Source organism: Bos indicus x Bos taurus, chromosome 6 (assembly GCF_003369695.1).
Source record: "Bos indicus x Bos taurus breed Angus x Brahman F1 hybrid chromosome 6, Bos_hybrid_MaternalHap_v2.0, whole genome shotgun sequence".
Lineage (NCBI taxonomy): Eukaryota > Metazoa > Chordata > Mammalia > Artiodactyla > Bovidae > Bos > Bos indicus x Bos taurus.
Window position 1 is genome coordinate 102,740,963 of NC_040081.1, and position 12,449 is coordinate 102,753,411.

Genomic DNA, 12,449 nt, shown 5'->3' on the forward strand with positions numbered 1-12,449 from the left:
CTGCCACCCTGGAAAAGAAGATGGAGAAAGGATATTTCTGAGCTTCAGGTGTCTGACTCATTCCATGGACAGAGCAGGGCCAAAGTCACGAAAGCCACCAGAGGGCAGATTCACGGTTGTCTGCAAATGGGATGACAGCCCACTCTTTCTAGAGGGAGTCAAACACAATGGCCCAAAGAGATAGTGCAGCTCTTCAGATGCTACACCAGTTTTCTTTCCTAAAAGTCAGCTTTTACACAGATTAACTCACCTTCCTAGCGTCTTCCCTACTGTACCTGGAGCCCCAGGGCCTCCCAGCCTGCACAACCAGCAGTGTCCTCACGGGGGCAGCAGAGGGTAATGGCTGGAGGCTCTGGGCCCATTTTCCTGAGTGCCCTGGAAACCCCTTAGGAATTTGGTTTAAGTAGACCCCTAGAGTCCCCATCCGGCTTCCCTAGTGGCTCAGCTGTAAAGAATCTGCCTGCAATGCAGGAGACTCGAGTTTGATCCCTGAGCCAGGAAGATTCCCTGAAGGAGGGCGTGGCAACCCACTCTGGTATTCTTGCCAGGAGAATCCCCATGGACAGAGGAGCCTGGCAGCTACGGTCCATGGGGTTGCACAGGGTCGGACACGACTGAAGCAACTAAGCAGCAGCAGAATCCCCATCAGACAGCTGCTCACCACTCCCCCCACCCCCACACAATTCTGCGGTTATTTTGAGCAGCCAGTGAAAGCAAAAGTGTTAGTCGCTCAGTCGTGTCGGACTCTTTGCGACCCCATGGACTGCAGCCCACCAGGCTCCTCTGTCCATGGCATTCTCCAGGCAAGAATACTGGAGTGGGCTGACATTCCCATCTCCAGGGTATCTTCCCAACCCAGGGATTGAACCAGAATCTGCATTGCAGGCAGATTCTTTTCCACTAGTGCCACCTGGGAAGCCATAAGGATAAGTTGAAGTGAAAGTATTAGCTGCTCAGTCTGTCGGACTCTTTGTGACCCCATGGACTGGAGCAGCCCAGGGGGTCTCAAGGATACTTAAAGGATACTGTTGGCCTGGGCTGGTGGAAAAATAACTCCAGCCACCGTGGTCAGCTGTCAGGAACTCTTTCCCCACCACATGCCACAGGGTGGTCTCGGCAAGGACCTCGCCATTCTCAGGTCTCAGTTTCCCTATGTAGAAAATCAAGAGCTAGGTGATTCTAAATGTTCCTTCTAGCTTTAACTTCCAGTGATCCTAAAATGTGTTTAAAATTTGTTGGCTGTCTGGATGTTCATTTTTTCAGTAACAATTTAGGGGAGCTATTACCTTGAGGTTTTGGGAAAAAAAACAATGAATTATTTTTAGACACCTCAGATAATATTCAGACATGTTTCTCATAACCTAATCTCCAAAAAGAATCACCAGCAATTCTTTTTGAATAAATCAAGTTGTAAATAAGCTAAGGAAGATCTCTATTTTCAAACTGATCTGTACAATTTTTCACTCCTTTAGGGCCACTTTTTTTTCCTGATATTTTTTTCTTTTTAAAGCAGAAAAACCAGAGGCATAAAAGATTTTAAACAATGACTCTCTTGGAAGAGTGGGCCCTGGCAGGGATGTGGGAGGGGGAGGGGTTCTGTTTGTCTTCTGGTGGGACTGGGTGACCTGGGACCTGGGTGGAGTCTTCCTTGATCTCTGTATGCATGTCATGCCCCGCCTTTGGTGGGACCATCAACCATGACCATCAGCGGGTTCTTCCTGGATATATACTATCCTGCCACATTCTTCAAGAAAGTCACACCCCAGCACCAAAAATTCCTGGTCTGGGAATGTCAGTCCACGCCCTTCTTCTTGCCTGGAGAACCCCATGGACAGAGGAGCTTGGCAAGCCACACGGTCCACGGGGTCACCAAGAGTCAGACGTGACTGAGCGACCAACACCTCCACTATGGTGGACCCCTCCCCCGCCTGTATTAGCCAGATGTTTGCAGACTGTGGGGTAACCCACCCTGGGCAAGGAATCCCACAGAATGGGTTTCTCAGGCGGAATCAGCTTCTGAAGCCCACTGACCTCCTGTGTCTCTTTCCAAACCCACCCCAGGGCCCTAGCTCTTGTGAAATGCTGTCATTGAATTCCATTCTACATATCTTACATCTTTCTTTCTTTTCTTCCCCCTCCTCATTTTCTTTTGGTCTTATTTTATAGTTTTTGTTCCTTTTTTTGTTTTTCTCACTAGCATTCATTCTGTGGCCTTGATGACTTCAGTGAGCCAAGAACTCGGGTTGGTATCCTTTCATTTTCATTCATATTTTCTAAAAAGGAGATTTCCTCCCGACTCTGACCATAACATTCCTTTAGGCAATGTGGAAGGTGGCCTTGTGATAGATTGCTCAATGTCAGGCCCACTGGGCTAGAGGCATCCAGGGGCTGCTGGCACGTTCCACCCCTGGGAGGGAGATTGGGGAGTTCTCAGTGAATAAGGTTGGACAGTGGAGACCTGGTTGTCACCCTATTGTTATTTCATCTTGAAAAGGTGGTTACAGTTTTGTCCAAAGGTCCTCTCTATTTTGGCTTTGGTTTTTGGTTCTCTCTGTCGCCTGTGAACCAGTAAATTCACCATACAGTCCACTATAGGCTATTTCCTGTGGAGCAGTAAAATTAACCAGAGTCGGCTTCTGGGGTCAGGGGTCTGCAGGAGTCCATGGCCTGCATACAAAATGCCCAGGAAACCTGTGTAAAGATTCCAAGCCCCTGGCCTCTCCCCCTGCCCTGCCCTTGACCCCAGATCTGGCTTTGATGCCATCCCAGCAGCTGGTCCTTCTCTAATCGTTGGACCCTGCCTGTCTCACACTGAGTTCCTGCTTTGGCACCCAGGCCTACCCCCCTTCTCCCTGTTCTGAGTGCCCACCATGGACTGGGGACTGCCAAGGCCCCTAGAACCTAGAGTTCTGCCCCCTGAGTCCAGCTCATGTGAGGGCCTTGTGAGCTCCGGGGATGCCCATAGCCCAGCAGCTGCCTGGACCCCCAGACTGAGCTCAGACACTGTGTCTGTGCCCGATGCCCAACCCTTGCACCTGAGGACTTTTCCTCGGGTCCTCTGCCCAGTCCTAGGACAGCACTTGGCATGTGGTTGATGTTCATTCAGTGCTTGTGTGGCAAGTAAAAGAAAGACCCCAGGTCTCATCAGACAAGAGTGGGGGTCACTATAGCAGGTTGGGGTGGGTGCAGGAGAACAGGTCATCTGAACCCCATTTCCTCTTTTCCTGGATTGTCGGGGAACGTCCCTCAGTGGGCTCGGCTGGAGGGTTCAGGACAGTGGTGGGGACAGGCGAAGGCAGATAAGCAGGGACTTCTCTAGCCATCCTAACCCTAGGTTCTTGTGTCATTTCCAATTATTTTTTAATTTTCCAGGATAGAAAAAAAGCTTATGGAATAAACTGAGTCCTATGGCAACCCTGACCCCACTCAAACCAAAATTCAACAGCAAAACAAGCTATTCCAAGCCCAGAGACTGAAACCAGAATTTGTGGATACTTGATGACAGTCCAGAGGGGAGGCATTTAGGATCTACGGCTGGGTCCTGGCTGGGTCGGGCTGTAGGAGCTCTGCAGGGACCAAGGGGAATTTGTCAAGCTCAGGGCCACATCTGAGTCCCCGCTATGGCACCTTCAAGAGCCCGAAGGGCAGAGACCCGAATACCAGGAAACTAAGTGCAATTACTAGAAACTGGTTGATTGGAGAGCCGCTGCACTGTCTGGGGACAGACCCGTGTCCTTGTCCCCACACGGCATGCCTCCCCAGCCGTGGTGTGTGTGCCCGGCTAGACACTGACTGTATACATATGTCTCCATGAGCTGTGCCCTGTGTATCCCAGAGTCTGTCAGCCAGAATGACTCAAAAATGTCCCTGTGATCTGAACGCAAAGTCAAGACCCAGTCACCAAAGCCCTCCAGGTCCATGTGCAGCTGAATTCAGCAGCTGGAGGCCAGAGAGAGACATCTGGAGCCTCACCCACTGTGGACAGTGGATGCCAGGACCTCAGATTTACAAGGGGGAAGCCACAGGCTCCATCAATCTTGTGCGTATGACACAGTGAAAGTCCCAGAGCCTGACTGCACCTGGGGTCATGGTGGAACAAGGACTGAGAGGTGGATAGAGCCCCCACTCAGACCACCCTTGGGCTTTCTCGCATCTGGGTTGTCATTTGCAAGGTGTTGGCAAGGAAGAAATGCTGTGTTATGAAGTGATTCCCTGGAGAGCCTGTGAGGACTGAGGCTCCTTCTGCCGTGGTCTGAGACCAAGTCTGCTCTCTTACAACGGGAGAGAAGGAGGCAGCCCTTCCTGATCTCAGGAGACCCACCTCTGCATCAAGCCCCTCAGGAGAACGGATGGAGTGGGGCAGCTCAGGAGGGCAGGACACCAGCTGGTGGGAGTCAAGTTTAGGAGGGAATCCCAGAGAAGAGAAGTCCCTTTTGGATGTTGTTGCAGTGAGTGGGTGGGTGGGGGAGCATCTCCAGGAGAAGACACCCGCTTATATGACTGCCCCCTCCCAAACTTTTGGAAGAAAGACTTTTGGAATCAAAATAAATCAAGTGAAATAGAAGGTAATGGCTGTGAAGGAGAGGATAGCCGCGTCTTATTGAAAGAAGCACCTGAAGGCAAGGATGGTTTTATCCCAAGGATGGAAAGACTCACTGCTCTGTGTTTGTTGGACTGCAAGAGCAATCTGTAATTTCTAGTGAGAATAACCTTTGGAGAAAACCTAAATGACCAAAATTCAGGCCACTGGAGGAATCAAGGAGGGGAGGAGAATCTAAGAAAAGAGCTGAAAGTTCTCAGAAGGACAGACCCAAGGATGGAGAACATGGATCTCAGTACAGAAGGGGCATCCAGCCAGACAGAGAGGGATGTTCAAACAAAACCAAAGGATTAGGGGGCTCTAAGCAAACAGACACCCAAGACAGCTGAGAAGCGACCATTCCTCTTTTGAAATCTAAACCCAAAGCACCGCCACACCAGCCCCATGACTTTCCAGCATCTGATGACCAAAAGCAAATGAACTGATGTCTCTGCTTGGAAAAAGCAGGCATCTGAGCACTCCAGGTAGCAATGGGAATGTAGAATCACACAAGGAACAAAAATGAAAAAGCACACATGATTTCTCTGGAGCCAAAGAAGCACAGAGAAGCCTTGCTTTGCTAACTTAGCAGCGCAAGTCTGGGAGGTGTGCAGGGTCCCTGGGAAGCTGGACCCGCAGCACAGAGCACCCATCGCCTCCCCGCTGCAGGAGTGTGGGGTCTTCTGTCCTCCTGCCCCACACTTCTGTCTACTCAGCTCTCCCACTCAGACAAGAGGATACGAACGATGGTGGCTTTGATGTCAGACCCATCCGGGTCCACTCCCAGACCTGCCACTCCCCTGCAGTGAACACTTGGCAAAATACTTGCCCCTCAGTCTTAATGTTTTCTATCTGTGGAATGGGGGTGGTATTCCCACACAGCACTTCACAAAAGGTTTTCTTTGGGTACAACTAGACAGTTAGGCCCAAAGACTCTTAGACACTGTCAGGAGCTGTAGCAGACAGCATTGAACACACCTTTGTGGGAGTCATCCTCAAAGGAGACCTCATGGCCCACAGGGGACCAGGGGCCATTCTCTTTGGCCCCCAGGAGAAAGTTCAGGTGCAAGGGAGTGAGACTTACACAGGCAGGTATGGGAGCTGCCCAGGCTTAGAAGCCCAAAGTACTCAACAAGAGCCAGCATTTCTTGTGACAGTCCTAGGCATCGCCTCCAAGGTTCCTGCCAGGGACAGGCCCAGTCACAAGAGCCACTGTACTCAGCAGGCCTCAGAGCTCCGGCGGCCCACCAGGTGCATACTCGTTCTCAGAGGCCATCCACAGCTCCCCGCGAGCCCAGGTGAGGCACAGGGCTCAGGGCTACTGGTGTTGTTGTCGCCTAGCAAGACAGCTGATCTTCTGCGCAGGTGTGGTTTCCAGGGCAGAAGAGCTACAGAGTCAACTGAACCCAAGTCAGTCTCACTCAGAAAGGAGCAGGCTTGGGTCCACCCTTTACCACCTGCCTTCTAACAGATCTACTCAGGGTAAAGAGAGAGCCCAGGTCAAGTTCCTGATACAGGAATGTCACGCTATGCCATGCTGATTAAGTGCCCAGCATCCCACTCCTCATCCTCCCCTCTCTCCTCAGGCCTCACCCCTCCTCTTACACCCTCACACCTCACCCCTTCCTCACGCCTCATCCCTCCTCTTACACCTTTCCACCTCACCCCTCCTTTCACACCTTACCCCTCCTTTCATACCTCACCCCTCCCCTCACACCCTTACACCTCACCCCTCTCCTCACACCTCACCCCTCCCCTTACACCCTTACACTTCACTCCTCCCCTCACAACTCACACTTTATTCCTCCTCTCCTCCCCTGTCCTTTTCTTCCTCCCCCTCCACTCCCCTCAGTTCTCGGCAGTGGAAACTTGTGAGGGGCAGAGCAGTGAAGAAGTTTAGATGACAGAATGTGCCCCGCCACCACCTTCTGGCAGCCATGTGGGCCCAGGGATCAGCCCTGCAGGTGACTAGCCATTGGGTGTACCCAGGTCAGGACTTTCCAGTTCTAAAATAGGAAAGTCCTGGGTGCACTGGGCGGTCTTCCCTCCACTGCATGTTCTGAGTTGCACTGACTGAGTCCTATATTCCAGATGCACTGACTCGTTGCCCACGGCCCTGAGGGCCGGGAGGTAGGGTGGGGGGAGGTGCCGCTGGAGGGGGATAGCCCCGGGGGCACTCTGCGTATGCGTGGGCCCTGCTGAGAGGCCCTGGTCACCCGGGGAGCTGGACTCCATGATTTAGCGTTCACTCGGTGCCTTCCTGGCAGTTGCATTCTCTCTCCTCCCATCAGCCGCCTCCCTCTTTCTTGATCCTTGAGGTACACAGTTGAGCCTCAGGATCTGGGCGGTCTGCTCTCCCATCTCCTTCCAGATTCAGTGTGTGATGAGTAGAAATCCTGCCTGATGTTTCCAGTACAAAAATGTATGTTTGTTTCTCTTCCATTTAACCAGACCCTGCTAGATGCCTGCCAAACTGGGCATACCAGACAGCCAGTTTGGGGTGCTTCTCCCCCGAAGTTGTCTAAGAACCCTTGGGGACTCCGGCTGCTGCTAAGTCGCTTCAGTCGTGTCCGACTCTGTGTGACCCCACAGACGGCAGCCCACCAGGCTCCCCCGTCCCTGGGATTTTCCAGGCAAGAACACTGGAGTGGGTTGCCATTTCCTTCTCCAATGCATGAAAGTGAAAAGTGAAAGCGAAGTTGCTCAGTCCTGTCTGACCCTCAGCGACCCCATGGACTGCAGCCTTCCAGGCTCCTCTGTCCATAAGATTTTCCAGGCAAGAGTACTGGAGTGGGGTGCCATTGCCTTCTCCTGGGGACTCCTACAGACCCCAAACTGTGCCCCCAATTCCAGCTCAAGGGGCAGAGCTGTGGGTTTCCAGACCCCTAGCAAGGCAATGGCACCCCACTCCAGTACTCTTGCCTGGAAAATCCCATGGGCGGAGGAGCCTGATAGGCTGCAGTCCATGGGGTCGGGAAGAGTCGAACACGACTGAGCAACTTCCCTTTCACTTTTCACTTTCATGCATTGGAGAAGGCCATGGCAACCCACTCCAGTGTTCTTGCCTGGAGAATCCCAGGGATGGGGGAGCCTGGTGGGCTGCCGTCTGTGGGGTCGCACAGAGTCAGACACGACTAAAGTGACTTAGCAGCAGCAGCAGCAGCAGCCTCCTCTCACCTCCCTCTCAACCCTCCCCCTACCCCTCAACCTTTCTGGGGCTGCCGTCTGGTCTGAAGGGGGAACCCCTGTGCCCTGCTGTAGGTCAAGCTGTGTGTCCTTCCCATGACCACTCTCAGCCTTGGGGTGCCTCACCCAGGCTGCTGAGGATGCAGGACCCTGTCCTAACAGCTGCCCCGTGGCCATCAGTCTCCTCCCCCCAGGTCTCCAGCTCTGAAAAGCCCACAGAGGTGATAATCCACCTTCCTGCCCTTCTCCCTCAGACACAGAGGGTTCATTCCAAATGGACCCCACAGTCTTAGTTATTTACCCAGAAAGAGTCTGAAGACACATTCTTAAGCAGAGGTTTGGGGCATCAAACGCCCTTTACCTGTCCTGGAGGGAGGAGACAAGATGCATCTTTACTCCAGCTGCTTCCCTAAGAAACGGCTACCTGCTCCCTCCTCCTTGCCGGCCTGGCACTGTGATTTTTTTTTTAGGTGGTCATCCTACCTCAGTCAGCTGTCAATCAATCCTCCTGCTTGAGGAGGCTCCTGGCAGCTAGGGTCTCTGGGTACTCACTGTGCCAGGCACAGGACCAGGCACTTGAGAGCTAAGTGACTCATGCAGCAGCAGGGAGGAGACTACTGTTCGTCTCGTTTTGCAAGAGGCAAAGTTAATTGCCTAAGAACTTGGCACATAAGAGACAGAGTTGGACACAGCCCAGGCAGGCAGGCAGTAACTGCAAGGTGCTGCCTCTGTCCACCACCTGACAGCCTGCCCGCTGTGTTCACTGGGTGCCGGGCTCTGTACAGGGGTGCTTTGCCTACAGCAACCCATTTATGCATCAAGAGCTCTTGATGTAGGTGCTATTTTTACCTCCCACCCCTGCCTTTTATGAGAAGTTAAATGATTTGTCCAAAGTTCCGTCAGAGAAACACCAGAAATCTAAGGGCCCCCACAGCGCCCCCTGGCGGCCAATACCCCACCCTGCTGCCTCTGAGATCCCCGTGTTTATTGCAAGCCCCTGAGCCACCCTGCACGGTGGCCATTGTTGGGGGAAAATATTTTAAATTTTTTCTTTTATATTATGATTTATTATAGGATGTCGAATATAGTTCCCTGTGCTATACAATAGGACCTTGTTGGGCTAATTTTAAATTTTTTCTCATCATGTTTGGGAAACATTTTAAAACACAATCTTCTTCCACCAGACTACCTTTCTGCTGAGGTAGATAAGAAAGAAAACGATCGTTATCAAATGAGCACCAAACCAGAATGTGATGTGCATCACAGACCATCTGTTAAGAGATTTTCAAAGGCAGAAAAGAATTCATAATCTTATGAGCCAAGGAGATGCAGCCCTGAAGATATAGATCTTCAGGATAAGCAATAATTTGTTCTCAAATAAAAGAACTTGGCAACATTAATTATTACATGTATGTTACCCTAAATCCATCTGGATATTGGGGTGACCCTCTATGTTAATTTTTTTATACAAAGGAAAATGGAGTTTCTCATATCTTTAGAATGAGATGGTTGTGCAACTTGGAGCCAGGTGACCACTAATGTAAGCTCCGACCCTCCCACGGGAACTAGGAGATGAGGTCCTATTTTCCTTGAATGTTTGCATGCCAAAGAGAGGTCTCCCAGGATCTTCAGAAAGATATCCTGGGTCATAAAACTGGCAAAAGGCTTATTTAGCTTTTAAAAGGATTTACATGTATTTCAAATAGATGAAGAACTATAAGTTTTCTAAAGTAGATCCTCTCAGAAAAGGGCAGGGGAAGTCTCGTCCATCATTTTTAGAGACATCTGTCTCTACCCTGCAGGAGGAAATGGGAGCTCACTCCAGTATCCTTGCCTGGAAAATCCTGTGAACAGAGGAGCCTGGCCGGCTGTCGTCCAAAGAATCACAAAGAGTCAGACACAACTGAGGGGCTAAGCACGCATTGTGTCTTTAATGGGGCTTCCCAGGCGGCACTAGTGGTAAAGAACTCACCTGCCAATGCAGGAGACATGAGACTTGGGTTTGATCCCTGGGTTGGGAAGATCCCCTGGAGGAGGACATGGCAACCCACTCCAGTCTTATTGCCTGGAGGATTCCTTGGACAGAGGAGCCTGGCGGGCTATAGTCCACAGGGTCCCACAGAGTCAGACACGACTGAAGTGGCTTAGCATGCACACACATCTCTTTAATGACGTCCATTATTTCAGAGAGAATTAAGCCACTTAGTTTAAATTTCTATTTATTTCTGTACCACTGGGCCTGTTTATGGCACTGGCTCCTCTTCCATGGCCAGCTGCCTCTGTTCTCACCTCCTACACCTTCACAGTGCTCTAATTCTTAAAGTAAGATCTCACCAGGCCCCCTTGCCTCTAAACACTCCAGGGATCCCCACTTGCCACACAGAGATGCCACAGTGCACGTCCTGGAACCCACGGCCCACAAGTATATGGCCCCAAGTCATCTGTCCTGCTTGGGTCTTCATTTCCCCCTTGATTGTGTCTACTGGGCCAGCCAAACCCAATCGCTCCCATCACCTTCATCTTCCTGACTCTGTCCTGGGGCTCTGGTCCTGATGCTCCCTCTCCATGGAGGAGCCTTTTGCCCACTTCCGCCAGCTGCGATGGGTCATTCTCTGGCTACCTCTCCAGCTTCAGGCTCCCCCACACTCGACATGATGTGTTTCCTCCTGTTCAGGGTCTTGGTTCATCCCTCACCCCTTGAGCTTTTTTTTTTTTTAAATATTTATTTGGCTGTTCTGGGTCTTCATCGCTGCACGGGCTTTTCTCTAGTTGTGGAGAGCAGGGGCCACTCTAGTTAGTGGTGCGTGGGCTTCTCATTGCAGTGGATTCTCTTGTTGCCAGGCACAGGCTCTACAGCACATGGGCTCAGTAGTTGCGGCTCCTGGGCTCTAATGCACAGGTTCAGTAGTTGTGACACATGGGCTCAGTTGCTCTGCGGCATGTGGGATCCTCCCAGATCAAGGATCAAACCCATGTCTCCTGCGTTGGAAGCTGGATTCTTTACCACTGATCCACCAGCAAAGCCCAGTCCCTCAAGCTTTGGTCCAGGCTCAGATTTGAATCCTAACTCTGCCACTGCCCATCTGTGGGGCCTGAATAAGCTCCTCTACCTTCCAGAGCCTCTGTTTCATCATGCCATCTATAAAATGGTTCTGAAAATGCCCATCTCACAAGGTTATCAGAACTGGACTAAGTAAGGTGAGATGGCCCAGTGCAGTGCTAGTTACCCTTCCCCTCCACCTAGTCAACTCCAAGCCAGTGATAAATGTTTGCTGGACTCAGAAAGGAAGTTTAGAGCATCATTTATTGCTGGGTGAAAACTTGAGCCTCACTCTTGAGAATCTATAACACTCTCATGGTCCTGCCTGGAAATGTTATTTTACCTCTTTGTACACATTATTCAGTTTGTAACTCCAAGTGGCCTTTCTGCTTTGGGTGAGTGTGGGCATGCTGGCTTGTAAAACGAAAGGCTTTCATTCATATTGTATGATGTTTGTGCAGGTGAAACCCAAGTCTCCCACTCATAAATAATCCACCTGTTCTTGCCCTTCTCAAAGGATATTTTCTTGCACAATCTGAAGCCACCGCAGCCACCTGGAAATCTCCAGAAAGTCAGTGTTGCAGATTCACTTAATTTTATTCAGTCTTGGCCCATGAACTATGTACGGGATGGAGCCAAACGCTAAAGGATGGACTGAAAAAAGTTTCAGTTATGTTGTCAGAGCCCCCAGCAGTGATGGGTTTGATATAATGAACGTTGATGTGAAGATCGACACGTCCTGGATCTTCCAGGATGTAGAGGAGAGTGGTGAGGAGCAGGGATGTTTTCTGGGAGGAGCAGCCGAAAGTCCAGACGTGGACACGGGAACACTCAGGAAGCAGCTGGAATCCTCGGAGCAGAAGCTGTTGGCAGCTGTGGACAAGCACATGATGTCGGAGTCTGGGCTGAGGAGCAGGTAAATATACCCTTTGGACCTCTTCTTTGTGTATGTTACAAATCCTGGGGCCTCCTCATCGTGGTAGAAGGGTGTATTGAATCGTTTCTATGGCTGAAGGAAAGGGAAGTGTTAGTCGCTCAGTCATGTCTGACTCTTTGTGACTCCATGGGCTGTAGCCCACCAGGATCCTCTGCCCACGGCATTCTCCAGGCAGGATAGAATACGGGAGTGGGTTGCCATGCCCTTCTCTGGGGATCTTCCCAACCGAGGGATTTTTCCTGGGTCTCCTGCATTGGCAGGCAGATTCTTTACCCTCTGAGCCACCAGGGAAGCCATTCTATGGCTAAGGATGCAGGCAAAGCAGTCAGTGTTCCATCGTCTGCCCACAGCAGCCTCTGGCTCCTCTGTCTTTCCCATCCTCTGCTCTGTACCACAGGCACTGAGCCTGTTTCCCAGGCTCCCTTGCTCATTGGTTTTCATGTGGATCCAGCCAATGGGAGGTGCTGAAAGGAGGCGGAGGGAGAAGCCAGGATTCTCCCACCTCTCTTCTGCTCTGGGTGACATCTCCCACAGTGGTTGCCATTCAGTCGTGCCTTTGGCATCCTCTGTGGTCCTGCTCCTGGGCCCTGGTGTCTCCATCTTCTCTCTGTCTGTCCTTCCAGCCCCAGGGGCAGAAGTGGCCCCAGTGGTGGCTAACCTCTGGGTTGCCTGTCCGCTCTGTCTGGCCTTTCATCTTTTCTGTCATC

General features: G+C 51.3%; 2 protein-coding genes across 2 annotated transcripts in view; both read left to right on the forward strand.

Annotated features, from left to right (window-relative positions):
• JAKMIP1 (janus kinase and microtubule interacting protein 1) overlaps positions 1–2,243 on the forward strand; it is a 155,013-nt gene extending 152,770 nt beyond the window's left edge. The window contains exon 21 of the mRNA XM_027544995.1: positions 2,167–2,243. Coding sequence (XP_027400796.1) covers positions 2,167–2,217 — 51 coding nt within the window. The 3' untranslated portion in view covers positions 2,218–2,243. The remainder of the gene's footprint in view (positions 1–2,166) is intronic.
• A 1,165-nt stretch (positions 2,244–3,408) lies between these two features.
• C6H4orf50 (chromosome 6 C4orf50 homolog) overlaps positions 3,409–12,449 on the forward strand; it is a 71,261-nt gene continuing 62,220 nt past the window's right edge. The window contains 2 exon segments of the mRNA XM_027544996.1: positions 3,409–5,877; positions 11,323–11,721. Of these exon segments, the coding sequence (XP_027400797.1) occupies positions 11,426–11,721 (296 nt within the window). The 5' untranslated portion in view covers positions 3,409–5,877; positions 11,323–11,425.